This window comes from Gorilla gorilla, chromosome 10 (genome assembly GCF_029281585.2).
Source record: "Gorilla gorilla gorilla isolate KB3781 chromosome 10, NHGRI_mGorGor1-v2.1_pri, whole genome shotgun sequence".
In the NCBI taxonomy this organism is placed as follows: domain Eukaryota; kingdom Metazoa; phylum Chordata; class Mammalia; order Primates; family Hominidae; genus Gorilla; species Gorilla gorilla.
In genome coordinates, this window is record NC_073234.2 from 117519296 (window position 1) to 117547104 (window position 27809).

Below are 27809 nucleotides of genomic sequence, written 5' to 3' on the forward strand. Positions count from 1 at the left end.
CGAGATTGCAGTGGCCAGGCAGAGGCGCTCCTCACATCCCAGATGGGGCGGCCAGGCAGAGGCGCTCCTCACTTCCCAGACGGGGCGGCCGGGCAGAGGCGCTCCTCACTTCCCAGACGGGGCAGCCGGGCAGAGGCGCTCCTCACTTCCTAGAAGGGGTGGCCGGGCAGAGGCGCTCCTCACCTCCCAGACGAAGGGCGGCAGGGCAGAGGCGCTCCTCACTTCCCAGACGAGGCGGCCGGGCAGAGGCGCTCCTCACTTCCCAGATGAGGTGGCCGGGCAGAGGCGCTCCTCAATTTGTTTTTTCTTAACGCCTTATACAGTCTTCAATTAATTCAGTACACAACAACATATATATTCATTCTACTCCTGACAGACATTTAGGTTGTTTCCAATTTTTGGTCATCACCAAGAATGCTGCTGTAAGCCGTCTTGCACATGTCTTTTAGTGAATATAGATACCCACATACGATCACATACACACACACACACCTGCTGGGTACATACCTAGGCATGGAATTGCTGGATCACAGCTTACAAATATATTCAACTTTAGCAGGTAGTTATCATCAAATAGCTTTCCAAGTTGGCTGCACCTCATATTTCCTTTTCCCCTCTCATATTTAATTACCAGTGGAAAAAGCCAAAACTTTCTCTCATTTTCTGACAAAAACAGTCTTAATCATTTATATGAATGGTAATAGGTACAGCTTTTCAGGTGGTCTTATTTTGTAAGGTACATTTCTCAACTCGTCTTTTTTTTTTTTTGCGTTTTATTTGCAGTATCTATGTATGGACAAATGTGCCTAAGTTTTAAAATGTGGTAAACACGGTGTACAGTAGAATCTCTCTGAACTGACTCTGACAGATTTTTCTTTTTTCCCCCTACAGAAGTGCCAAGAATGAGAAGGCTATTTTCTAGTATGCCCACATGTGCATTTGTTGTATGTGTATGAAGAGGGAATATAGCTTCTTTGCTTAGCAAACCACTGGTTGTATGGGATGTAAACCCATGCTTATTAATGTAATTACATAATATTACATAAACTGACAAAATATGAATGTGAAAGCTATTTCAATGAAACTAAGTCAATGCCAACTAACTAAAGGTTAAGTTTCTAAAAGAAAAAAAACTCACTCATATTAGGTATGTGTGACAGTTTTAAAAGATTAAATAATAAAAATAAAAATCTAGATGTATTCTGAATTAAGACTGCTTTTCTAAGTGTTATTTTCATTGAAGACATTGTATTTTGGTTGTGGTTCATGCCAAAAAAGTGGTCCCAAGACAATCAATGGACTCATAACCTAAGAAAAAAAAGCACTGGCCTAATATCAAAAGACTGGCAAATGGTTTTTAATATACATGGGTTGTATATTAAAATAAGGCAGGTAGGCATTCTTTTAAAATGATTTCCTGAGTTTACTGACTTTTTGTTATCTAAGAAACTTTTGGTCTAGACCACGTCAGACAACAGGATTTCTACTATAAAAGAAAAAAATTCAAAATTTGAAAATTCAGGTTTTAATATTTCCAAAATTATTACTATTGCAAAGTCAGTTATAACCACGGAAGCACACTTTTCAGGACAGTGGTGCATCACAGAAAGAGAAATGCTTTAAAAGCTCACAGCCGGCCAGGCACTGTGGCTCATGCCTGTAATCCCAACACTTTGGGAGGCTGAGGCAGGCGGATCACCTGAGGTCAGGAGTTCGAGACCAGCCTGACCAATATGGTGAAACCCTGACTCTACTAAAAACACAAAAATTAGCTGGGCATGGTGGCAGACGCCTGTAATCCCAGCTACTCGGGAGGCTGAGGCAGGAGAACTGCTTGAATCTGGGAGGCGGAGGTTGCAGTGAGCTGAGATTTTGCCACTGTACTCCAGCCCGGGAAACAGAGTGAGAGACTCCGTCTCAAAAAACAAACAAACAAAAAACAAAACAAAACAAAAAAAAAACAAAACAAAACCCACAGCCTTCATTCATAATACACATAATTAAGCATATGAAAAGATGATAGACCATTTCTCAAAGCATAAAAGTATAGAATAAATGTTATCAGGTTTAATGACCTTGGCCAAAACCTAGGATCTATATTAACATACATATGTACATATTTAAATGTTTGCAAGGGAAATTTAAAAGGAAAAGCTTTTATGGGAAAGTTATGTGCTGACATATTAAGGTGCCAATAAACCAAATCAAGGGCACTGGGTAAGTAAAGCATCACTCCTCAAGTGAAATAAAATGACAGTTTTCATCCAATTTGAATGATAATTATAATTAACATCCCCATCCCTCCTGACATTGTGGTCCTAAATAGAACTCTTAGATTTAGCTGTGATGATGGGATAGAGAGCTATTCAGATCTAAGATTATGAATTATGCTTATTTTACTTTTAGTATTTTACTGCTATAATTATTGCTTCATTTCAGGCCGAGTGCTTTTCAGCAGAACATTAAGTATCCCTACCATATGGTATTTAAATGTTATTGTCCCAATAAATTAACAAAAAGGTCCCATAAATTGGGTGTTGGCATACTGGGGATATCCTAGATATTCTCAAAGGTCTTTTAAATGGACAGTTAATAAAGAAAGATGTTCTGTCCGAGGATTCAACAGGAATATTCTGTAATATTCTGTTTATTTGTTCATTCTCCATTTTTAACATTTTTGGCAGCTCATTGTTTGCTAGGAAATTCATCGCAGAAGGGAATTTCTACTACCAAATGTTTTTTGACAACACAAAAGAAGGAATGGATGACATTAAATGACACATCTGTATCCATTTGGCCCTAGCTGGTAAAGCAAAAAATATGAACCACAATCTTTCTAAAAGACATGACTAGATCACATGAATCTGTGTATTGATTAATTAAACAAGAAAGAAAAGAACAAAGTAATACAGAGATGTAGTTATAAGGATTAGCAGGCACTTTACAATGTCACTGGTACAGGAAAGGGACACTCAACATTCTTAGACAAGAAACATATTTTCCACTGAGCTTGTGAGAGCAAAACTAGGATTTTCTCTTAGTTCCAATCAATCAATTACTAAGTTAATCAGGTTATAGATGATTCAAAGAAGGGTAAGTCGTGGTGTATTTCCTTAGCAAATGAGCACACAATTAGAAAGTGAAACATTTTGCAAAAGAATTCAGTGCTAAAATATTTGGTTTTAAGTGCAAAAGGAGTTCAGAGGTGGGGAACCATGTAACTGAAAGCCCAAATCTAGAGATTAGATGGACAAATCTTTACAGTGGGTATGGTAGGTTAGAGTTGGTAAATAAAGTTTTGTCAGTTTATGGTTGAGACTATGGAGAACTTTGAGAGCTAGGCAAAAGCCTTAAAGGTGGAGACAACAAAATAGCAGGATAGTTGGAAGAATTTTGTAAAGGGTACTTTCAGTGTGTGTGTCCAAATATATTTAGAAAATAAGATTAGATTAATTCTTTTTTTTTTTTTAATTCTTTTTTTAATACTTGAGACTACTGAGCAAGTAGTAGTTGTAGCAGTAGTAGTCTTAATGTACTAGCAGTACTAATGATAAAAGATTATTATTAGAAGTTTTACTGACTTCAGAGCAAGAATTAAAAGGGCAAAAATGAGATAATTGTACAGGCTTATTATTTTACTCTTCAGTAACTGAAAATAATATGTCAAAATCAGAGTTGATAATAAAGACTGCATGTACTTTGAGGGTGGAGAGAGAAGGAAGGAGGTACCCTGTTTCATACAGAACACTAATAAACTACACCACACAAAATTTATTCTGTTATACATCTTCATGAAGCTTTGGGGAGGATAAAAATTTTATCAATTTGTATGCTGTTGCTTCATTTTGATTTCTTGTAATTGTAAACAAATTGAGCAGAAACTACAATTTATTATCACAGAGATAGGAAACTGAGGCTGTCTCAGAGGAGAATTATTAACATCTCATTTAACTTATACAGACAGATAAATTTTTGAAGGATGGAAATTGTGAGAAATTTTGTCACATTTAAAAATAAACTTCAAAAATTAAACTCTCAACTGCAAAGAAATACCATATGGTAGTTTTCAAACAGACCATGGGTAATGATTTCATCTTTAAGGAATTCAGAGTAGAAGGGCTTTTTCTTTAACTAACATAAGCCTTAACACAAGCAACAGTAACACTACCCAGGAAATATTAGCATTTCATTTTTTCCAAGAAAAATTTTGATAAACTTTACAACTTAAAATTTGACTATATGCTGAATACTAAAGCTATCAATAAGGGAAAGTACTCCTTTATCATTCACATCAATGGTCTTTCAAAATCTGGAAACTGTTTATGGATATGATTCCCATTTTATAATCCACTTACTGTAACCACATGAGGGCCACATAAAGCAAGCTTAAATTACTGTAGTCACTGATTTGGTGATATATTTTATTAAGCACTTGTTTTGTATTTCATCTACAAGGGCATACAGAAAAGAACAAAGTATCGGCTACTAGAGAGTGATTTTACCAGTAAATGATCATGTCAAGTTTTAGAAAATGTTTTCATCACTTTTTACTGACTTCTACTCTATTACAATCTTTCATTAACACCCTATTTCACTGCATTGAATTTAAAAATGTCTGCAAAAGTGATAAATGGGTTTTAGTATAATTTTTGGAGAGTTCTTTTAAAGACAAAGAATCTCTATGTTCCATCACTGGAGCTAAAGTATTGCCACACTCAACACAAAGTGTCCATTTTATCCCATTCTCAAGGCTCTTGTTAGAACTATGCAATTACTGATCTTGATTCAAAATGTTAGAAAAAATTAGAGTGAGTTTTAGAAGACAAGCAGGGAACTTTTCCTGAATTTTAACTATAACAGTATAATAAATCATGTAAATTTTCTGATTATACTTTGTACCTGGGCATGGTTTATGCACTCCCAGACGTGGATTACTTTCCAAAGAATGGTTCATTGGCCTACCTTCAGAAGGCTCTCAGTTTCCTTTTTGCTGTTTCCCACAAGGACTATTTTTAGGTACACTGCATATTTTGTGATCTCAATTGGGGTGGGGGTGGAGGAAGAACACTCCATCTTAATTATGGATCTTAAAGACTTTCAAATGTACATCAACAAAGGTAATATGAAAAACACATAGCTTGCATGTGGTACACAGAACAAATTTGATAAAAATCATTTTTCCTCTTGCAACATTTTTTAAACAACTATATTACTGGCTTAGTGAATAGCTTAGGTAATTTAGTATTCCTTTATACAGTGATTTGGTTACATTCCAATATCTTATTCTTTATTTTTTATATGCCACCCTTCTCTCATTCTTTTAAAAAATGATCCCAGTTAGAACATGACAACTACAAATATTTCATGTTTTATAGAGAAAGTGAATGGCACATTATATGCACACCTATATTTTATTAAACTAAAAATTCCCTGGTTTCTAGAAGTCAGTTTTCTTTCACCATAAACTTTTATCTAATATTTTAAAAGATTACTGAGGGATGAGGAGGAGGGATGGAATTTACTACTGATATCCTTTGCAGTTACAGTGAGTACTAGGTCTTGTATTTCTTTTGTATCCCCCAAAGTACTAAATATTGGGTATACTAAATGTGTTTAATAAATACTTGTTGATCTGACTTGTTCTTACAGAATGGTACTGTTTCTAATATACAAGAACATCTGTTATTTGGCAATGACTGGGAATGAGATGTTCTGTATTAGTGAGTTTTAAAAAATAATAAGCTTAACCCACTAAATACTTAAATGACAGTTTTACCTTCTTTTGGAGGAGGAGATAATAATTTTTTCTAAATGAATATGCACTTCTTTACCTCTCAAATACTGTAATAATTTTAGCCTTCTTTCAATGACACTAGGTCATAACTATGAACACATTTATATTTTTCTGTGCATATGCATATACAAACACACACATAAAGCATCAGTATTTTTATCAACCTGTGTATATATGTGTGCATATATATTTTTATATATACATGTATATGCATGTGAGTGCATCTGCATATGGTAGACATGATGAGGGATCATAAAGAAAATGGTGTAGAATATGAGGCTGAATGACTAGCAACCCCATGCTTTACTTGGGAATTTCTTTTATTAAACACATCTATCAGACGCTTGCTTTTTGTTTCACTAATGGCACCTTTTTTATAAAAATACATATTTATTCATCAAGATATATACTTTTCATACTTTTCATACAGAAAGTATTGCAAGAATATTATCTTACTTTTTCAACTTGACATCCTACGATTTATCTTGCTATGTTATTCCTATTTTGATTACCTGTATTTCCCTACTTCTCTTATGAGATTTAATTTCATTGTATTACTACTAACATGAGCTTTTATCCTAAAACTGTAGATCTGCTCAGGGCTATGACACTGTAGAACTCCAGATGGCACTATTTACATTATACTCTACACAACTCATAAATCCCTACAACTGTGCAACTTGACTGCCTTGCCTCTGCCTTACATTTTCATGTTATCTTATTTTTCTGATATCTAGTCTTACTCGTTGTAAAGAAGAACAAAGACTATCTATGTCTTCATATGTAGTTCTTATCTGAGCTTATACACAATGCATTATTATTCTCTTTGTTTTCCTTTTATAGAATATATCATAAAATTAAGGGACGATAATAATTTTCTGTACTTATATATTTGGAAGGCTACATTTTCTGTGAGTTTCATTTAAAAAGGTGTGGTGAGGCATTATAAAATGTTTGTTAGAAAGGCAGTGTTGGAACTGATAAAGACCAACTTTAATGAGAACCCAATTTTCTTATAAACTTGCACAGATCACAGAATAGTAAAACTAGATGGAGTCTTAGATAAAATGTAATCTATCATCTTCCATAATAACATTTTGTATTATCAGAGGTACCTTTGTTCACAGTACGACTCTCTATTCTGTTTGATTCAGAATTTGGCAATTTTCAATACAACACATACATTTCATGAAACTATTCAGGTCACAGATTGTTTTAAAATAGTGTTCCTAGGGCAAAATTCTGCTAGCTGATTATAATACAGTGTCTTTCTTGGAAATGTCAAAGTCACACATCACAAAATATGCATAGATCAAAATATTGAGGTTATTTTAAATTTTCTTAAGTAAGCACTGGGTCTGCTCTTTACAGTACAGAATACATATTGTAGAACTGCTCATATGATATACTCTCTTGTCACATATGTGATAATGTAAGAATATATATGTGATATTGTAAGAATCTTACAATATCACATATGTCCTCTTAGAATTCCTTCTTTCCTTGCTATGAGAGTGTATGATACTATCTACTCTTTCTCATTTTAAACTTGTTTTTATATACGTTCTGTTTTTAAAAAAATCTTACCTATATTGCTTATGTTTTGGCCTAAGAGGTTTGGCTTTAATAACCAATCAGAGTTGTTTATTTTTGATTGGTGAACTAAGCTGTAAATTCTAAAAATACTCCTAGTTTGATGTTGTGCATCAACCCGAAAATCTCGGTGGTTTACAGAAATAAGCATAAATTTCTTGCACATGGGTCTATGGGAAGCTCTGTTTCCATAATGCCATATGGGTCCATATCTGCTCCATGTGTTTCTCATTCTGGGATCAGTAGCTATCTAGGACATGCTCATCTCATAGCAAATGACAGAGCACAGGAGGTCAAGTCAAGCCAGGCAAAACATTTGAAGCTTCTGCTGTGTCACACCTGTTAATGCTACATTGGCCTAAACAATTCACAAAGCTAGGGCTAATTAGATGGGAAAATCTCCTTTCATGGGAAGGTGAAAAGAAAGCAAATATTTGTTGAACAATAATATCAACAACCAGTCTGGCAAAATGAGAAACTTAGAGGCAATGTAGTGAGGTTTTTAAAAAATTAAATTTATTTAAACTAAAAGACTTACTCTTTAGTTATTCCTTTCCTACTTTTTAGAGTAATAATGTCCTTTCTTTTACAAAATGATAGTGGTAGAAGGCAGTAAACTTAAAAGTCTTATATTTGACAAAATAAAAAGTTAGCAACCCTATGTCAGTCCCCTAAATTTTTAGAGAATTTTGCTAGTTTACAAAAAAAATCTCGGAGTCATAAGAAAACAAACAAAAACATAGACTACTGAGTGTGATCCTAGGTCTCTCCGGCTTTCGTTCACTATTCAGAGGCCATTCCTTGGCTTGCAAAGACACTCACTTTTCCCCTTTGCAGGTTTCATTATTCCAAATGCTTGTGATTAGGAAAATCTATGTTTTAAAGAGCTGAAATGCCATTATTTATTTCCAGTGACCGAATTTTTACCTTAAAACGATTCCATTTACTCTTCAGGTCACTATACAAACTTGGTTTTGTAGTACCTGGGGCCCTAGAATCTTAATGTCATGTAAATCTTTCATATCTCTGACATGAAAATTTTAACAGACAGTACATAAAGAATAATGGCCTATGACTCTATCACTTTAAAAAGATGAGCTATATTAAGAAGATTAAAAATTTAAAAAGTAGCTAGCAGCTTTACTTCTAATGTGAAGTCATACATATTTAATAGTTTTATATGTACATAAGTACTAATAAATACTAAGGATTTTGGCATAGTTTTATGAAACATTATGTAAAACAGCAGAGCAGCAGTTTTTCTCTCCCTCACAGTATTGTTAAAGCAAATGAAGCAACTGACACCCTTCCAATGACTGATGCACTCATTTCACTCCTGACTCCTCAGATTATTTCCACCTGCTATTCTTCCTTTTCATCTTGTTCTTTATTTGTGATATTCTCCAGCTTTACGCACTATTAAAATGTTATAGCTACCTCATCCGTTCTAAATTAGGGGGTGAGGTAGAAGAACATAATAGTTAAATGTATCTAAAGAAAACCTTATGCAGAAACCTCTGAATTTATCAAAACACTAAATTTTCCATCAATCTTATGTAGCAGATGAGAGTCATAGTTCATTATTACACACAAACTTATCATACAGCATCTGTAAAGTAACTTGACAACTGCATTTTACTCCTACTCATCTTGTCCAATATTGAAGAATTTGATCCAATATGTTTGTGTTTTTTTTTTTTTTGAGATGGAGTGTCGCTATGTCACCCAGGCTGGAGTGCAGTGGCACAAGCTTGACTCACTGCAACCTCAGCCTCCCAGGTTCAAGCGATTCCCTTGCCTCAGTCCCCCGAGTAGCTGGAATCACAAGTGTGCACTACCGTGCCTGGCTAATTTTTGTATGTTTAGTAGAAATGGAGTTTCGCCATGTTGGTCAGGCTGGTCATTAACTCCTGACCTCAGGTGATCTGCCCACCTTGGCCTCCCAAAGAGCTGAGATTATAGGCGTGTGGCACTGTGCCCAGTCCAATATAGATTTGGATTTCATAAATGTGAAAATCTGAAATAAGAGATAAAAGACACCCATGGGAGGCAAGGAAGTTTTCATTAATGGTGATGAGGACTATCTCACTGGTTTTGAAACTCATGTTTGTGCCATACCTACAGTTCAAATAAGGTATGCTTCTTTTACAACACTCTATAGAATTTATGTAAAAGTCACATTTTTTTCTCATTTTAAAAATGTAATTCTCATTAAAATGGCAATTTAAAAATGTGGTTATAACATAAGCAACATACCTGCAGGTGTGATCGTCACTCACACTTGCAATTTCTTGGCCTTCTTTGGGATCAAACACCAAACCATTAATGAAATCGGTATGGCCCTCTAAAACCTGACAGAAAGAGAAACAGAAAGCTTAGCAAGAAAACAGAAAAATAACCTACAATATTCCTACATAATATTTTTGCTTCACTGCCTTAAAAGCTTTCACTGCCTGTTTTTCTACAAATATTTCTTAAGCAATCCGCTATTTTTAAAGCATGATTTATACACCCACTTTTCTAGAAGGTTTATCTTGGGAAAAAAATTGATCATTCAACACACTATTAGCTTAGTCTTTCTTTTCTAGTATGCATTTCTTACAAAAACACACACACACACATTTTTATTGTACCTGTCCTCATATCACCTCCTTTCTCACTTATTATACAAAGCCTAAATAAAAATTAGAGCTAGAAAACTTTTTAGGGGTACTGAGGTAGGGTACCTCTAGGCTTTTTACATCTGCTGTTCTACATACTCACTACTAAACAAACACACACAGGATGGACTTCACCATCTAATGCCTTCATTTACATGCTCAATGTGACTGCTAGCAGTGAAGACAGCTAGTTGTTATAAGCCCATAGTCATCACCAACACAAAAAATCTCGACACAGAAGCAACAAATGAGAAGTTGCACAGTGGAGGACTGTGTGAGCAGATAAAGTTCAATCTGTCTAAATCTTCATAGTTGAAATCCTAAATAGGCCTGTCAGATAATTACTTTAATGGTTATCATTCTTTCTACCCTTCCTTCTTTCCAAAAACTCAAATTTGATCTCAGTTCTGAGGTTATTAAAGCAGTTCTATATAGTACTGCTCACTATGTAGAAATGTAATATTAAAAAAAAAACAAAAAACAAAAAGATTTGGGTCAAACATTCCTGAGCAACTTTAACAAACCCAGGTCCTCCAAATCATTCTCCAAAGCTTCTGTCACAGTCTACAAGACAAACTAAATTAACAGTAAATGTTTAATGTGTATTATAACTAGCATATTAACTTTGGATAGGTCAAAATTTTATGTGCCATTTATATACTTGGTTATTTCTGTTACAGCCTTAAATTAACCAATCCATACAGTACATTAAGCCCACTGTAAATAGCTTACAGCATAATTTTTACTATTTTCTAAATGATTGGAAAGGTTTGTAATTTATCTTTGTTTTATAACAATATTCATATTTTGGCTTATTAGAAAGCCAAGAAGGCAATACCATTCTTAAAAGAAAACATGATGCAATTTCGACCCAATCTGAGGGTTATTATTATAGTAACAGAAAACACACATACGGCATTTACTATGTATCAACATTATTCTAAGCGTTTTATATGAATTTGCTCAGTCAATGCTCATAATCCTATAAGGCAGCTGCTATGATTACCCACATTTTACAGGTAAGGATATTAGCACAAAGAGATTAGGTTACTTAACCAAGGTCACACCACGACTAAGTAATAATACTGGGGTTTAAATGCAAGGAATCTGGCTTCTGTGTCTGTGCTCTTAACCACTCTGGAATTCTGCCTGTGCTATGCTGTACTGATCACTTGTTCCCATGAAGTTCAACTCTTACTCTATGAATGGTCATGTCTATTATACTCCTACTATATTCAACTGTAAATTTCTAGTTCTTATTTGTTGTTCCTACCTAATATTTCAATTTAACAAGAGATATCAGATTTATAATCTGCAGTCATTAAGAACTTAGTTCTTAGTAATATAGTAAGCTAGTTATTATACCCTATAGTAGAGTAAATGAGACCCTAAATTATATACTTTAATGATGACCATAAAAATCCATTTTAAATTGGAATAAATCCAATTAAAAAAGCAAAAAACAAACACGTTTTAAAATAAGCTCTAAAGATTTATATGGTTGTCAACATACCTTATATTCATTTTTATCCTGAAGATCTGAAGTAAATAATCTGATTTTCATATCAGCAGCTGAAGTACAAAATCTGGAAGCAAAAAAACAAAAATATAACAATTTTTAGCCTTTGTAAGTGAAAGGTCTCCCCCTCCCCCCCATCCTTCCCTTCAGGTCACTGAAGCTTTTATCATAACTCATAATCATGCTTTTTATGGAGGGGGAAAGAAGAACGTTGTGGCTCTACTGTAAAAAGTATTATACAGCCATCACAGAAAGTAGGAGTCATATTATTTTATTTTGAGAACACACAAAAGGTTAGTCTATTTTGGATGTGCTTCTTCAGTAATAAAAGTATAGAATTTTACACTAAATCAGCACTTGAATTTAATTTTAAACGTTTTCTTAAAAGCATAAAAGGATGGATTTTAAAAAGTATCTTCATTTTAGCCAGGTCACCAAGACATATTAAAAATATTGTTATACATCTACCTTAGTCTTTGCCCTCTTCTGTTATCCATAATCCTTAGTTTTTTCTATTCCTCCAAATAAATCAGATGAAGTAAGATACTATTCTTATAACTATAAAAGCTGATATATTTATACCTACTAAAGGCTGGAGTATTATTTATACTTTAAACATTTAAAACATGTTTTTCAGTAACCAATGGATTATTAAATTAAAAAACAAAACCTAAGCAGCAAACACTCCTTTTTTTTTCCTTTGAGACAGACTTGCTTTGTTGCCCAGGCTGGAGTGCAGTGGTATGATTTCATACCACTGCAGCCTCCACCTCCCAGGTTCAAACGATTCTCCTACCTCAGCCTCCCAAGTAGCTGGGATTACAGGCGCCCACCACCACACATGGCTAATTTTTGTATTTTTAGTAGAGACAGGGTTTCACCATGTTGGCCAGGCTGGTCTCGAACTCCTGACCTCAGATGATCCGCCCACCTTGGCCTCCCAAAGTGCTGGGATTACAGGCATGAGCCACTGCGCCCGGCCAACAACTACTTTTTAAACTAGTTTATCTTTAATCCTAAATTTTCTAGATTCTCAGGATGTGAGACAATGGCTGAGAAAAAAATATAAATTATATTTATATACTGAAAAACAAAGTTTATTTTCAATTCTTTGGTAGAAAGAGTATCATACACAGATCTAAATTTATTCTTTAGTTTGAGTACAGAGAGCCATTTTTTCTCAACTAAAGGCTCTTAATCCACAGACCCTGATGTGTTGGTAGACCTTTGCTACTACACCCCTTTCCAGTAATTTGTCAAGAGTTGTTAGAGAAAACAGATCAAAGCCACCAGGGAATGATTCTTTGTCCAAGGTCTTCTCAGAGGCAAAATTAAAGTTGTAGTGGAATAAAGCATGTCTTCTTTCAAGAAATGTCTACTCAGGTTCTTTGCCCATTATAAAATATAACTGTTTTCTTGTGATTGAGTAATTTGAGTTCCCTACATATTGTTGATATTAGCCCCTTATCAAGATGTATGATTTGCAAATATTTTCTCACCAATCTGTAGGTTGCATCTTCACTCTGTTGTTTCCTTTACTGTGCAGCTCTTTAGTTTAATACAATTCCACTTGTCTAGTTTTGCTTTTGTTTCCTGTGCTTTTAGGGTCAGATCCAAAAAATTCACTGTTGTGGAGATTAATGTTGTGAAGCTTTTTCTGTTTTCTTCTAGCCATTTTACAGTTTAAGGTCTTAAGTTTAAGTCTTTAATCCAATTTCAGTTGATTCTGCATATGGGGTGAAATAACGGTTCAATTTCATTCTTTTGCATGTGTAAATACAGTTTTGCAACACCATTCATTGAAGACACTGTCCTTTCTTCATTTTATGTTCTTGGCACCTTTGTAAATAATCGATTGACCATAAATGCATGAATTTATTTCTGGGCTCTCTATCTTATTCTATTGGTCAAAGTATCTCTTTTTATGTTAGTACCATGCTGTCTTGAATACCATAGCTTTTATTTTGAAATCAGGTAGTGTGATGCCTCCGGGTTTGTTCTTTTTTGCTCAAAATTGCTTTGGCTATCTGGGGTGTTTTATAATTTCATATAAATTTTTTAATTGATTTTTCTATTTCTGTGAAGAATGACATTGGAGTTTTGATAGATAGGCATTGCATTGAATCTGTGGATTGCTTTGAGGAGTAAGAACATTTTAACAATATTAATTGATCCAATCCATAAACACAGGATATCTTTCCAATTATTTGTGCCGAGTTCAATGTCTTTCATCAATGTTTTATCGTTTCTGTGTAAAGATCTTTTACCTCCTCAGTTAAATTTATTCCCAAGATATTTTGATGCTTTTGTAAATCATATTACCTTAATTTCTTTTTCAGATAGTTCATTGTTAGTATATTAGAAAGGTTACTGATTTTTGAATGTTGATTTGTATCATGCAACCTTACTGAATTCACTCATCAGTTCTAACAGTTTTTTGGTGGAGTCTTTAGCTTTTCTATATATAAGATCATGTATCAGGAAACAGACAATTTAACTTCTTCCTTTCCTATTTGGATGCGTTTTAATTCTTTTTCATATCTAATTGCTCTGGCTAGGACTTCAAGTACTATGTTGACAAAATACTAGCAAACTGTATTCAAGAGTACATTAAAAAGATCATTCACCATGATCAAGTGGGACTTATCTCTGGGATGCAACAATGTTCAACATATGCAAATAAATATATGTGGTTCACTTTATTAACAGAATGAAAGACAAAAACCACATCATCTCAAAAGATGCAGAAAAAGAATTTGACTAAATACAACATTATTTCTTGATAAAAACTCAACAAATTAGGTATAGACAAAATGTTCTGCACCACAATAAAGGCCATCTATGACGAGCCCACAGGTAACATCATTCTTAATGGTGAGAAGATGGTGGTCTCTCTTTTAAGATTAGGAACAAGACAAGGATGCCCATTTTTGCCACTTATATTCAAAATAATACCGGAAGTTAGGTAATTCTATTTTTAACTTTCTGAGGAACCTTTGGAATGTTTTTCATAGCAGCTGCACCATTGCTACATACTGACCAACAGTACAGAAGAGTTTCAATTTCTCCACATCCTGGGTCAACATTTGTTATTTTCTGCTTTTCTAGTAGTGGCAATCCTAACATGTGAGGTAACCTCTCATGTGGTTTTGATTTGTATTTCTTTAATGATTAGGGATGTTGAACATCTTTTCATATGCCTGTTGGCCATTCATATACCTTCTTTGGAGAAATGTTCATTTAAGTCTTTTTGAATCATTTTTAATTTGGATCATTTATTTTGTTGTGGTTGAGTTGTACAAGTTTTTTGTATACATTCTGGATATTAATCCCTTGTTAGGTATATGGCTTGCAAATATTTTCCCCCATTCTATGGGTTGCCTTTTGACTCTGTTGACTTCCCTTGCCATGTACTAGTTTTAAAGTTTGATTTAGTCTCATTTGTCTATTTTTGCTTTTGTTGCCTGTGCTTTTGTTATCAAAACTAAGAAAAAACTGCCAAATCTGGTGTCATAAAGCTTCTCCCAGATATTTTCTTCCAGGAGTTTTATAGTTTCAGGTCTTATGTTTAGGTCCCGTTTTGAGCTCATTTGTGTAAAGTCCAATTTTATCATTCTGCATGATACACAGTTTATTGAACACCATTTGTTGAACAGACTATCCTTTTCCCCATTGTGTAGCCTTGGAACCTTTGTCAAAGATCATTTGACGGCTATGTGAAGGTATTTTTCCTAAGTTTTCCACTCTGTTCCATTGGTCTACATATTTATCTTTATGCCAGTACCATACTGTTTTGATTACTGTATAGCATTGCGATACGATTTGAAATAAAGAACTGTGAGAACTTCAGCTTTCTCAAGATTGTTTTGGTCATTTGGGGTCCTTTGAGATTCCATCTGAATTTTAGGATAGCTTTTCTGTTTCTGTAAAAAGTGCCACAGAGATTGATAAGGATGTCATTGAATTTGTAGAGCTTTGGGTAGCACAGACACTTTAACACTATGAAATCTTTCAATCCATGAACACAGGCTGTCTTTCTATTTATTTGTGTCTTTAATTTCTTTCTGCAATGTTTTTGTAGTTTTTAGTCTTTGGCTTCTTTGGTTGTCTAGTGAGGGTTTATATGAAAGGGGATACTGTGCACTACATTAGCATTTATTTTGCACCTCTATATATTTATACATTGCACAAGAATGCCATGGCCGGGTGCAGTGGCTCATGCCTGTAATTCCAGCACTTTGGGAGGCCAAAGTGGGCAGACTACTTGAGCCCAGGCGTTCCAGACCAGCATGGGTAACATGGCAAAACCCCATCTCTACAAAAAAAAAAAATACAAAAATTAGCTGGGTGCAGTGGCGAGTGCCTGTAGTCCCAGCCACTTGGGAGACTGAGGTAGGAAAATCTCTCAAGCCTGGGAGGCGGAGGTTGTAGTGAGCTGATATCACGCCATTGCACTCCAGTCTGGGTGACAGGAGCGAAACCCTGTCTCAACAACAAGAAGAATTCCGTGTCATCTTTAGCAGGTTGAAAAGTGTCCTCACGCCAGGCACAGTGGCTCCCGCCTGTAATCCTAGCACTTCCGGCGGCCAAGGTGGGTGGATCACTTGAGGTCAGTTTGAGACCAGCCTGGTCAACACGGCGAAATCCCATCTCTACTAAAAACACAATAATTAGCTGGGCATGGTGATGTGCACCTATAATCCCAGCTACTCGGGAGGCTGAGGCAGGGAGAATCACTTGAACCTGGGAGGTGGAGGTTGCAGTGAGCTGAAATCACGCCAATGCACTCCAGCCTGGGTGACAGAGCGAGACTCCCTCTCAAAAAAAAAAAAAAAGTGTCCTCAAAAAGATAAGTCTATGTGCTAACCCCTGGTAACTATGAGTGCTGCCTTATTTGAAAATAGGGTTTTGCAAACATGATTAAATTAAAGGATACTAAGATGATCATCCTGGATCTAGGGTGGGCCCAAAATTTAACAATGAATGAAACACAAAAAAGGATAAACACAGAGAAGGAGATATGAAGGGTAAGAGATTGAAGTGATGCATCAACAAGGCAAAGAAAGTCAAGGACTCCTGGCTACCATCAGAATCTAGAAAACAGGCATGGAATGGATTCTCCCTCAGAGCCTAATAAACCAACCCCACTGATAACTTGATTTTGAATATGTGCCTCCACAACTGTGATAATAAATTTCTGTTGTTGTTTTAAGTCATCATGTTTGTGGTGGTTTGTTATGGCAACAGTGGGAAATAAATACTCCATCATAAATAGTATACAAATATATGACTGTTTCATTAAATTGCTTAACAGATGTTGAGTGTCAAGTTATCCCCTAAAAATGTGCCATATTTTAACAACATTTTCATTTGATTAACCAAGTCAGCCTAGTGGTGCCTTTACTACTTCTTAGCTATGCAACTTTAAGATAACATTTAACAACTCAGGGCTCAGTTTCCTCCTCAATAAAGTAAAGGAGACTGGATTAGTTTACTTCTAATGCCCTTTGTATCAATAAATGAAAGCACTCTATCAATCTCATTTTAAAATGCAAATGTACACTCTTATCATTACTTTCATTTAACCTAACAAATACCTATATTTAATTAACAATGAATTATAAAAATAGGTGCTTTGATTTAGGACATTACAGGTCTGGCAAAAAGCAAAAAAAACCACGGAAAGCCAAAACCCAACCAGGTCCACTTCGTGGTCCTGATGGTGAAACTGGCCCAACTTCCCCACAGAACTAATGTTCATGGTTTGGAGATAATTACAGAGATTGACTCTCCTGATCTTAAAGCCTGAAAACTTGTATTTGTCTCCTCTGAGTTCCTTTCTCAGGAAACTGACCTTCAGGCCTCCCAGATAGTATAAAGGAACTAAAACTTACCAGATCATTGCATCTGCACAATGAGGCACCAGACCCCTCGTTTGTCATGATTGGTTCCTTACACCCCACAATTCCTGTCTTTCCACATGTAGTTACATTTCTTCCCTGCTATATAAACCCCTAATTTTAGTGGGTTAGTGAGATGGATTTGAGACGTATCTCCTGTCTCCTCAGCTGCAGCACCTGAATAAAGCCTTCTTCCCTTGCAATACTTGTTGTCTTAGTCACTGGCTTTCTGTGTGGTAGGCAACAGGGCCTGGACCAACCCCTTGTGTTTAGGTAACAATGGCAACACGTTAAAAAAAAAAAATGCCCTCCTATGCTGCATTTGGCACACACATGGTATGATAGGTTGCTAATGCCCAAGTTTTGATATCAGAACTTTGCCCAATTTAGTTCAACATCCCCTGTCTAGGCTAGTCAGCTTCCCTTTGGTTGTCTTGTCAGTCTATCTCCCCAACCATTCTTCACACTTCTTTCACAAGTGGACAAGACAAGGGAAAAAAAGGGGAAAAGGAGGCGAAAGAAAAGGCCTAAGAAACACTGAAGAAATACGTGTCGGCTGTTAGGGGAAAATGTTTCAAGTATGTTAAGGGTGGTCCAAGTGTGCACATGGACATTATGATATATACACACAGTAATGCTCAAACAGCACATTCATAACCCCAAACTGCAAATATAGTATTAATAGAATGCATAAACTGTAATAGACTCACAATGAAACACTACATAGTAATAAATAACTAGATCTACAAGTAGAAACATGGATGAATCTCATATATATAATGTGAAGTGAACAAAGCAGGACAAAAAAATACATATAGTATTATTATATTCATAAGAAAGTTCATAAGCAGGCAAAATTAAGCTATATTGCTTAAGGATGCATCAATAACTGATAAAACTACAAAAAAAAAGCAAGGAGATGATTATCCTAATAAACATGAAACTGATAGCCTTTAAGGGGAAGGAAGAAGGCTGACTGGAGAGGGGCACACTGGCAGCCTCAAGTGCTAGCAATGTCCTATCTCTTGACTTCTGTGATTACATGAATGTTTACTTTATAATAAACATGTTAAAATGCACATATATACTCTGTGATGGTTAATATTAAGTGTCAACTTGCTTGGATTGAAGGATACAAAGTACTGGTTCTGGGTGTATCTGGGTGTTTCTGGGTGTATCTGGGTGTCAAGAGATTAACATCTGAGTCAGTGGAGTGGGAGGGGAAGACCCACCCTCAGGAAGACACACCCATAATGTGGGTGGGCACGATCCAACTGGCTGCCAGCACAACTAGGAAAAACAGACAGATGGAGGTGGAAGGAGATGACTTGCTGAGTCTTCCAGCTTTCATCTTTCTCCTGTGTTGGATGCTTCCTGCCATTGAACATCAGACTCAAGTTCTTCAGCTTCTGGACTCTTAGGCTTACACCAGTGGTTTGTCAGGGGCTCTTGGGCCTTAGGCCACAGATTGAAGGCTGCAATGTTGGCTTTCCTACTTGTGAGGTTTTGGGACTCAGACTGGCTGCCTTGCTCCTCAGCTTGCAGATGCCTTATTGTGGGACTTCATCTTGTGATCGTGTGAGTCAATACTCCTTAATAAACTCCCCTTCATATATACATCTATCCTATTAGTTCTGTCCCTCTAGAGAACCCTCATACTCTATGTGTGTTTAAACACGTATGTTATATTTTATACATGCAAATAAAGGGTAAGAAAAACTGTAAAACAAAGCTTATTCTACCTAATTCTTCTCCTTTGAATTTGTCCAATTATTATTTTGGGAATTCATTATTTCTTTGCTCATAGGAAACTCTAGACAAATTTGCCACAATAATATCACTCATGTTGAGGGTCTCCTACGGATTTCCTCAGTTATAGCATAATGAAATCACAAAACTTTGTTCAAAATGTCATCTCTAAAACAGATAAAAGCTATTTTGGAAGTTGTTAAAAGAAACATCCCAACTAAAAGAGTTTGTAAAGAGGTATTAATAGCAAAATGAAGCCAAGTTCAGTAAAAATGTCAGCAAACAGAGGAGTTACAGTAATCAAATAATACTTACTTAAAAAGAAAATTAATAATCTTACTGGGATCTAAATAAAACCAAACAAACAAACCTAGAAAACTTTATGGCCAGCCTTGTGTTGCCCCACTTTTCTTTGAATCCTTGCTGTTTCAGGGATATTTAAGTCCTTCTTTAATTGAACCAGAAAACCTCAGAGAACTGAAATAACATGAACAATGAATTCTCTAGCCACTATGCAAGAAAAGCAAGTAGGGATGGAAAGAGTAGAAAGGCAGGGAGAAAGAGAATTTAAGGCAACTACATGCTAATGATAAGCCATCATGAAGGATTTCTAAATGTAAGATAAAAATTAATGATGATAAGAGAGATGCTGAGTTATACATTAGTCATGGTGATAGACTACTATTTATTTTAGAATACTATAAAAAAGCAAAGTAAAGAAAGTATAGAGAGTTACTATAGTATAATCACAATTATGTACAATTATGTACAAAAATGAAAAGGGTATTGGGAGTATAGGTGGCATTCTTCTCCTTATTTTCTGTGTTTTCTAAATTTTATTAAGGATTTATTATTTTATAATAAAAATAATTTATTTGAAAACAAGATTGTGCCTTCAGGTTGCTCTAAAAATAGTCTAAAACTAATGGCCTGCTAATGTCTTTTGAATTTGTTACTGATATTTGTATAGTTCCAAAAAGGACTTGAGACAGTTTACCAAAAAGTAAGAAAAATCCAACCAAACAAAAACACCAACCAGAAATGATGAAACACAGCAAATTCACTAAAAAGAGGACAGGAAAACAAGTACTAAGCAACAAGGAAAGCATAGAATACAACAGCTGAATATGTAGATTAAAGAGGTATCACAAAACTTAAACCAAGGGAAGAAGACTGTTTCCACAGCTTTAAAAATTTAAAGAATCAAAGAGACTTGTTCTTGTTTAGGTCTAGATATTGTGACCACTTTCTTTTAACATAAAAGGAAATCAACAGCACACCAGCTGTTGGCAATGACATTACGTATGCTGACAAAAGCTATTGTGTAGATTATTCAATTAAGTTAGCTAAATATCGGTAAAGGCTTCTAGGAAAAAACATGCAACATCTTCACAACCTATAAGAAATCACACAAAGATTTCTAATAGAAGAAACAAATACACCAAAAAAGCATCAGCATTATCGCTCATCATGGAAATGTCATTGTGGCATCAACCAGAATGGCTAAAATTAAAAAGACAGGCTGGGCACAGTGGCCCACGCCTGTAATCCTAACACTTTGGGAGGTCAAGGTGGGTGAATTGCTCGAGCCTGGGTGCTCGAGACCAGCCTGGGCAACATGGCGAAACCCCATCACTGCAAAAAATACAAAAAATTAGCCGGGAGTGGTGGTGCATGCCTGTAGTTCCAGCTACTTGGGAGGCTGAGGTGAGAGGGAGGGTTGAGGCTGAGCCCAGGGAGGTTGAGGCTGCAGTAAGCTGTGATTATGGGTCTGGCTGTCAGCCTGGGAGATAGAGTGAGACCATGTACCACAAAAAAAAAAAAAAAAAAAAAAAAAAAAAGAAAGATTGACAATAGCAAATATTGGAGAATAGGCCAGGTATGGTGGCTCATGCTGTCATCCCAGCAGTTTGGGAGGCCAAGGCACATGGATTGCCTGAGCTCAGGAGTTTGAGGCCAGCCTGGGCAACAGGCAAATCCCTGTCCCTACAAAAAATACCAAAATTAGCCAGGCATGATGATGGGCGCCTATAGTCCCAGCTACTCAGGAGGAGGCTGAGGTGGGAAGATGGCTTGAGCCTGGGAAGCAGAGATTGCAGTGAGTGGAGATGGTGCCACTGTACTCCAGCCTGGGCAATAGAGCCAGACCTTGTCTCAAAATGAATGAATGAGTGTTGGAGAGTAGGAAGACCACCCTTAGATTATTGGGGAAAAGACAAAATGGTAGAACCACTTTAGAAACTGGCATTTTCTTAAAATGTTAAACATACATCTACCCTGTGACTCAGCAATTCTACTCCTAAGATAAATTAAATCATATAACCACCCAAAGTAGTATTCAGCAAAAAATAATAACTAAAGCCTGGAAACTGTATTGGTACCTATTTATAGAAGAATGAATAAACAGACTATGGTCTATTGATACACTGCAATGGAGTACTACTTAAAAAGCACTGGTATACATAACAATGTGGAAAAATTGCAAAAACAAGCCAGACACAAAAGACATTCTGTATGATCCCACTTATATGAAGTTCTAGAATAGGTAAAACTGATTCCTGGTAATAGAAATCAGATCAATGGTTGCTTCTGCAGGGAGTTGGGTACAATGATTAACTGGGAAGAAATATGACGAAACTTTCTTGGGTGACAGAAACAGTGCATGAATAGGGTGTGTGTTGTACAAATATATGTATTTATCAAAACTGATCAAACTATACCCTTAAGAGCTGAGAATTTCAGAGTATCTAAATTATCCCTTAATTTAAAAAAAACGAAGTTAGCTTAATAGTTGATAACTTTTAGTTCCTAAGTACTGTCTACTAAAAGAAGACACATCTTTTAGATTTGACATTTGTAGGAGGCAAGGCTAGTGTTTTGTAACAGATCTTAAATAACCTAACATATTCTTGCCCCTGTAAAGAGGGCTTCAGCAGGCATTGCTAGGATTTTTTTCTCAGAAAACCATCATTCCTTTTAAACACTTTCACAAAAACTGAAGTCCAAGGACCAGAACTTACAGATTTATATACTGTTGGACAAGACAATGTGATCTTGGCCTATGTGTGGGGAAGGAAAGCTCATTAATGTCTCAACCAAATTTAGTTATTTTAAGAGTTATACTTTCAATAAAGTTGTAAATTCAGTGAACAATCTGTAAAGACCTTGATTCAGATGAATCTCACGTAAAAGGTTTTGTAGTTTGGCTCAAACACATGGTCAAGGCATCATAGTCATGGCTGTACATTTAAATCACAAATTCAGATGATAAGCCTAAATTATTAAGTAGTAGCAAATATCAAAATATCTAATATCTTGGATTGTGGAAAATGGAAATGGAGAAAAAAGTATCCATGATCAGACTTCAAATCATGTAACACAATCAAAGTACATTAGTAAGGAATGCATTTGGTACTGTTAAACTTACTTGATTACTGGAGGCAATGAATCAAGTCTAGTCTCTGGGCTCCAAGCTATGCCATCGACCCTGACTCCATGGTGAAATGTTCGAAGTGTTTTATACTGAATGCCTTCAACGTCTGCTTCTTCTTCCTAAGCATACACAGTAAATGTTTTACTAAGTAATGAGAACAAACAATATAATATTCTGTATTTCATTATAATGAATTTATCAGGAGGTTATGTTTATGCTTTTGAAAAGTTCAAAAGCAAATTACATATTAAGATTTAACTAGTTCACTGAATTAAAAAAAAATACAAAGTTGTCTAAGCCTCACAAAATAACTCTCTAAGGCAACTAGAAACAAATGGTAAACATGTTCTACTTTATCTTAGGAGGCATTTCATAATAAGTTCAATGAAAATGGACTGCTTGGTCAGGCGTGTTGGCTCACGTCTATAATCCCAACACTTTACGGGGCTGAGGTGGAAGGATTGCTTGAGCTCTGGAGTCTGAGACCAGACTGGGCAACACAGTGAGACCTGTGTCTACATTATAAAAAAAGAGAACAAAGAAAATGGAATGCTCTAAAGAATCAAGATATTCTAGGTAAATGAATTACCAGAACCGGATTATCTACTGACAATATTAAAAAAATACACTGAACATTCTCACTACATGGAAAATACTTTGGGACCTTATAAAGACCTCAAAGTCTTTATAATCAGTGTCAATGATTTTCATGTAGTGTTACATGTGGCATTATATGTAAGATGCTACAAATAATTCATCTTAACTATTATTGTTTGTGAATAGTGAATATGTAATAAATAATCTGGCTAATTTAGTTTTAGATATTTGATTCTGGGAATAAATGCTTAATAAAGTTGGCTTATTTATCCAGTTCAGCCCTACTAAAATGATTTCAGTTTATCCTCATGGGAAGGTGAGAAAAAAAATCAACTTTAAAAGTCAAGCCATCTGTCGCTCGCAATGGAGACAATAACCTGAAAAGTTCTCCCATTACAACATTGCAAAAATTCAAATACAGACAAGCAAACGACTACCAAGGTATGCAGCTGTTATAAGGGTATCTGCCCACATGCAATGATTTAAAGCTTCAGTTTGCAAGAGAGAAGAGACAAATCCTAGTGACTGCACAAGGAAGGATGCCAGATCAGAGATTTCTGCATAGATCCAGGGCCCAATTAAGGGGAAAGCAGGAAAAAACAGACAGACAAAAAGAAAATTCTGCCATGCAAAATACCTACCATGAGTAAGGGAAGGATACTTAGGGGGCCTCAAAAGAATTGCTAATGTTCCTTTTCTTAAACTAAGCAGCAGGTATACAGGGATCCATCTTATTATTCTTTATGCCTTTATGGATAACACATTTTTTATAAGCATTAAAATACTGCTCAGCACCATAGGAAAGGTAAAAAAGAAAAAAAATGATAAAAAAATTTTGCAGTTTTAAAAATAAGTAAATCATCCTTCTGTTATTTAAATCAATACCTGAACTGGGTCTGAGACTAAAGAAGGCCAAATTTTCGCGACAAATTTGTCCAAGGAATCTTCTGTGCTAACTACAGTTATTTTTTATAAAAGTGTATGGGATTATAAAGTATCAGGGAAAAAATCCAGCAGGTGAAACTTGATATTTAATGAAATACATATGTCTATATTGATAGGAATTACTTGAAGGCCTGATCTAAGAATTCCATTCACCCAGAATCTAAATGCAAAGTTTTATAATATATACTCGAATGAAATCCAAGTAGATATACTGATTTTTCCAGGATAGCCTATGGGATCCCAGTAAAGTCATTTCACAAATATACTACACATCTTTCTCTGCATAATTCAGATACCCTTTGAAAATAACTTCAAATTTCAGGTGAACTTAAGAGTTAACAGCAAAAGGTTTTTCCATAAATGAAAGAAAAGAAATACACTTATCAAGGAAAGAAAAACACTGTCAAATTTTACTACATTGTAATTTGTGTGTATAATAGTTGTATAGCTAACAGCCAGATATGCCAAGACAGCAACCACTAAACAATTTTAAAATAAGTTTAGGAGCCTAATCATAGCTGACTTCACAGTTTGGATTACATCTATTTTTCCAAACTTGACAAATCAGTCTCCTAAAAATGAAGTTTTTACATGTAAATACACATCATCTTGCTACTGTAACAATATTGTTGACAATCAAGTCCTTTAATTTGTTACCCAAATCACATATGGAATTACTGGGTGGTCATGGGGATAAAGAAATCTCAGGGACTGTATAGCCTGGGCTTTTTGTTTTACCAGTGAAACCTTTTTTCCTGGCAGCACTGTTTGCCACTGAGCCAACTAAAAGGCCAGTGTGTGTGTGTGGTATAGGCAGAGACAAATGCTATTTTGGATTTAGTTTGGGGTATAAGCAGAATTGTATAGGCAGGAAATTAAGATACTTTGGAAAACTTGCTATAATACAAATGATTATACAAGGTTTCGGCATATTTGAGGTTGGGGCAAAGCCAGGTTGATGGAAGTGCTATTATAAGGGTTTGAAACTGGCAGGCCCTCCGACCACACCCATTTAAGGCCAAATACAGAATTTCAGTTAGTCAAGACTGTGAAGTTTCTCTAGTTCAATTCTTTCCCCCCAATGCTTGAATCCCTAGGAGAGCGTCTGAAAAAAAGAGTTTACACAACCCCTCTCTGAACACTTCCAGTGACATGGAACTAGCTATTTCTTTGGGAAGTTTATTCAACTGGGGGATAGCTCTAATTATTAGAAGAGTTCTTAACGTGAAGCCAAAATCTGTTTCCATGTAAATTCTACTCATTATTCCACGTTCCATCTCTGGAACCACACCAAGTCAGTCTAACTTAATGATGGCAAATATCTGGCCATAGTTGATCTCCTCTAGGTGAAGACACACTAAGCAGCAGATTCAGCCTCAGCCTGAAAGCATTATAAGCAACAACTCTGTCCATTCAAAAAGAGATGACAAATAACATAAAATCCATTTACCATTGAGTCTAATACCTCTTTCACAGTTTTAAACATTTAGATACTATCCTGAAATTTGTATTAAAATACATTATCTTCTCTGAATCATAATATACTGCTGAGAACTACAGAGTATTATTATTATATTAAAGATTACTGTCGATTTACAGAGGAAGATGCAGAGAGAACTGTGCTGTCTGATATGGTGGCCACTAGCCACACAGGACCTTATGAAGCACATGAAATGTGGCTAGTTCTATTTGATACGTGTACACTTTAAAAAGTGTAAAATACATACCAGATTTCTAAGTCTATTCAAGGGGTCTTCATTAGTGAATTGAGGCCTCTAGTAGAACTTGGATGAGAACGTTGATTTAGGCAAGCATATATGTTCATGCTCCTCTGCCCTTTAACAAAGGTTTTTATAGCAGTTTTCTTATTGCACTGCTTTATATTTAAATATTTCCTTAAGGATATGGTCCTTGCTTTTTTCATGTCTTGGCACCCAGTATGCACTTAATGAAAATTTGACAAATACACGACACCAGTTAACAGTACTATCATTCAGAAGCTCATATGTCCATCATAATTAAAGGGACAGCATGAGATTCTGAAAAATGCTTTGTTGAAATTCAAATTCACTATATCTACAACGTTTTCTAAACAGCCTTAAAATAAGGATTATCTTTCTGTCAGGAATGTGGAAATCTTTCCACTTAATTTACCTTTACTTAGTTTTCTCTCAAGACAAGAGGCATGAAACTGGGTGCAATGGAACTTGAAGGTTCTAGGACAACAGAATAGTAATGATGTTTAACAGTGTTTAGCTAGATAAAAAATAACTTCACAGAAAAGCAATAATTTATTTTGAAATGGACTTACTTAATTGTATTTCCAATGTCTGGTGCAGAATATAATTTGTGTTTACTATTGTCCAAATTAATAAAAATCTAATTTTTTCCTTAGTAATTTGGGCACTAGACCTACATTGCTAATCTCACAGGTATGAGGGTAACTGAGACAATACATGTGACCATAAACTATAACAGAACACAAATGTTTATACTAGTTCTTTTTTCTCATGTTGTCATTTTCCTTCTTTCTCCCATCTTCTCCCTCTCTCATCTTTGCCTCTCTTTTCCTAATTTGTTCTCCACTGACTTTCTCCCTCAACATTTCTTAATCATAAATGAGATAAACATTTTTCAGTGTTTGCGAATACAATTCTATGTTGTTATTAATTTTAAAAGTAATGAAGTAAAAATTAGTTTTACCTGTAGGAGGCTGCTTTACTCTTTTGTGCATTGGTGGCTTGCATTAGAGAAATGGTTTTTCCTCAGTCTTTTTCAAGTATGTAACATTGTCTTAATCATATGACTTTTTATGATCCTAAACCATGTCCATGTAAGTCAGGCTAGGGTCATATTTAGTCTAAAAGCTATTAATTTCTACTCCCACCCAAACAGACAGTACGAAATAGGCTAGGAGCTGTCATATTCTACTCAGACAGCAACAAACTGAAACTTTTAATTCATACTTCCTCTTAAATATGACTATATTCCAATCTGTAAAGCTTTATATACTTATTGTGCTATAAAATGCCAAATTGCATTTTTGATGTCAGAATACTGTAAGATACAGAATTGCCGCAGGGCGTGGTGGCTCACGCCTGTAATCCCAGCACTTTGGGAGGCTGAGGCGGGCGGATCATGAGGTCAGTTCAAGACCAGCCTGACCAACATGGTGAAACCCCGTTTCTACTAAAAATACAAAAAAGTTAGCTGGGCATGGTGGCAAGTGCCTGTAATCCCAGCTACTCAGGAGGCTGAGGCAGGATAATTGCTTGACCTCGGGAGGCAGAGGTTGCAGTGAGCAGAGATCGCACCACTGCACTCCAGCCTGGGTGACAGAGCGAGACTCCGTCTCAAAACAAAACAAAACAAAAACAGAATTGCCTTCTCAGTAAAGGAGGAAATAACATTTATAATAACTATCACTTTAGTGATAGTTATTTTAAATCTTTGAAAATTGGACACTTCCAAATTACCGCGCTCATTATAATTTGAGAAATACAGTTCTATTAATAATATTCTGCTAGGCCAGGCAGGGTGGCTCACACCTGTAATCCCAGCACTTGGGAACCCGAGGTGGGCAAATGACTTGAGGTCAGGAGTTCGAGACCAGTCTGGC

The 27809-nt window shown here is 35.7% G+C and overlaps 1 protein-coding gene across 2 annotated transcripts in view; it reads right to left on the reverse strand.

The window, feature by feature from the left end:
- Positions 1 to 27809, reverse strand: part of NUP37 (nucleoporin 37) — a 45900-nt gene that overhangs the window by 15074 nt on the left and 3017 nt on the right. For both annotated transcript variants that reach the window (XM_004053773.4, XM_055358809.2), the window contains exons 3-5: positions 22643 to 22767; positions 11561 to 11633; positions 9644 to 9738 (exon numbers count right to left, since the gene is read on the reverse strand). In XM_004053773.4, coding sequence (XP_004053821.1) covers positions 9644 to 9738; positions 11561 to 11633; positions 22643 to 22767 — 293 coding nt within the window. The remainder of the gene's footprint in view (positions 1 to 9643; positions 9739 to 11560; positions 11634 to 22642; positions 22768 to 27809) is intronic.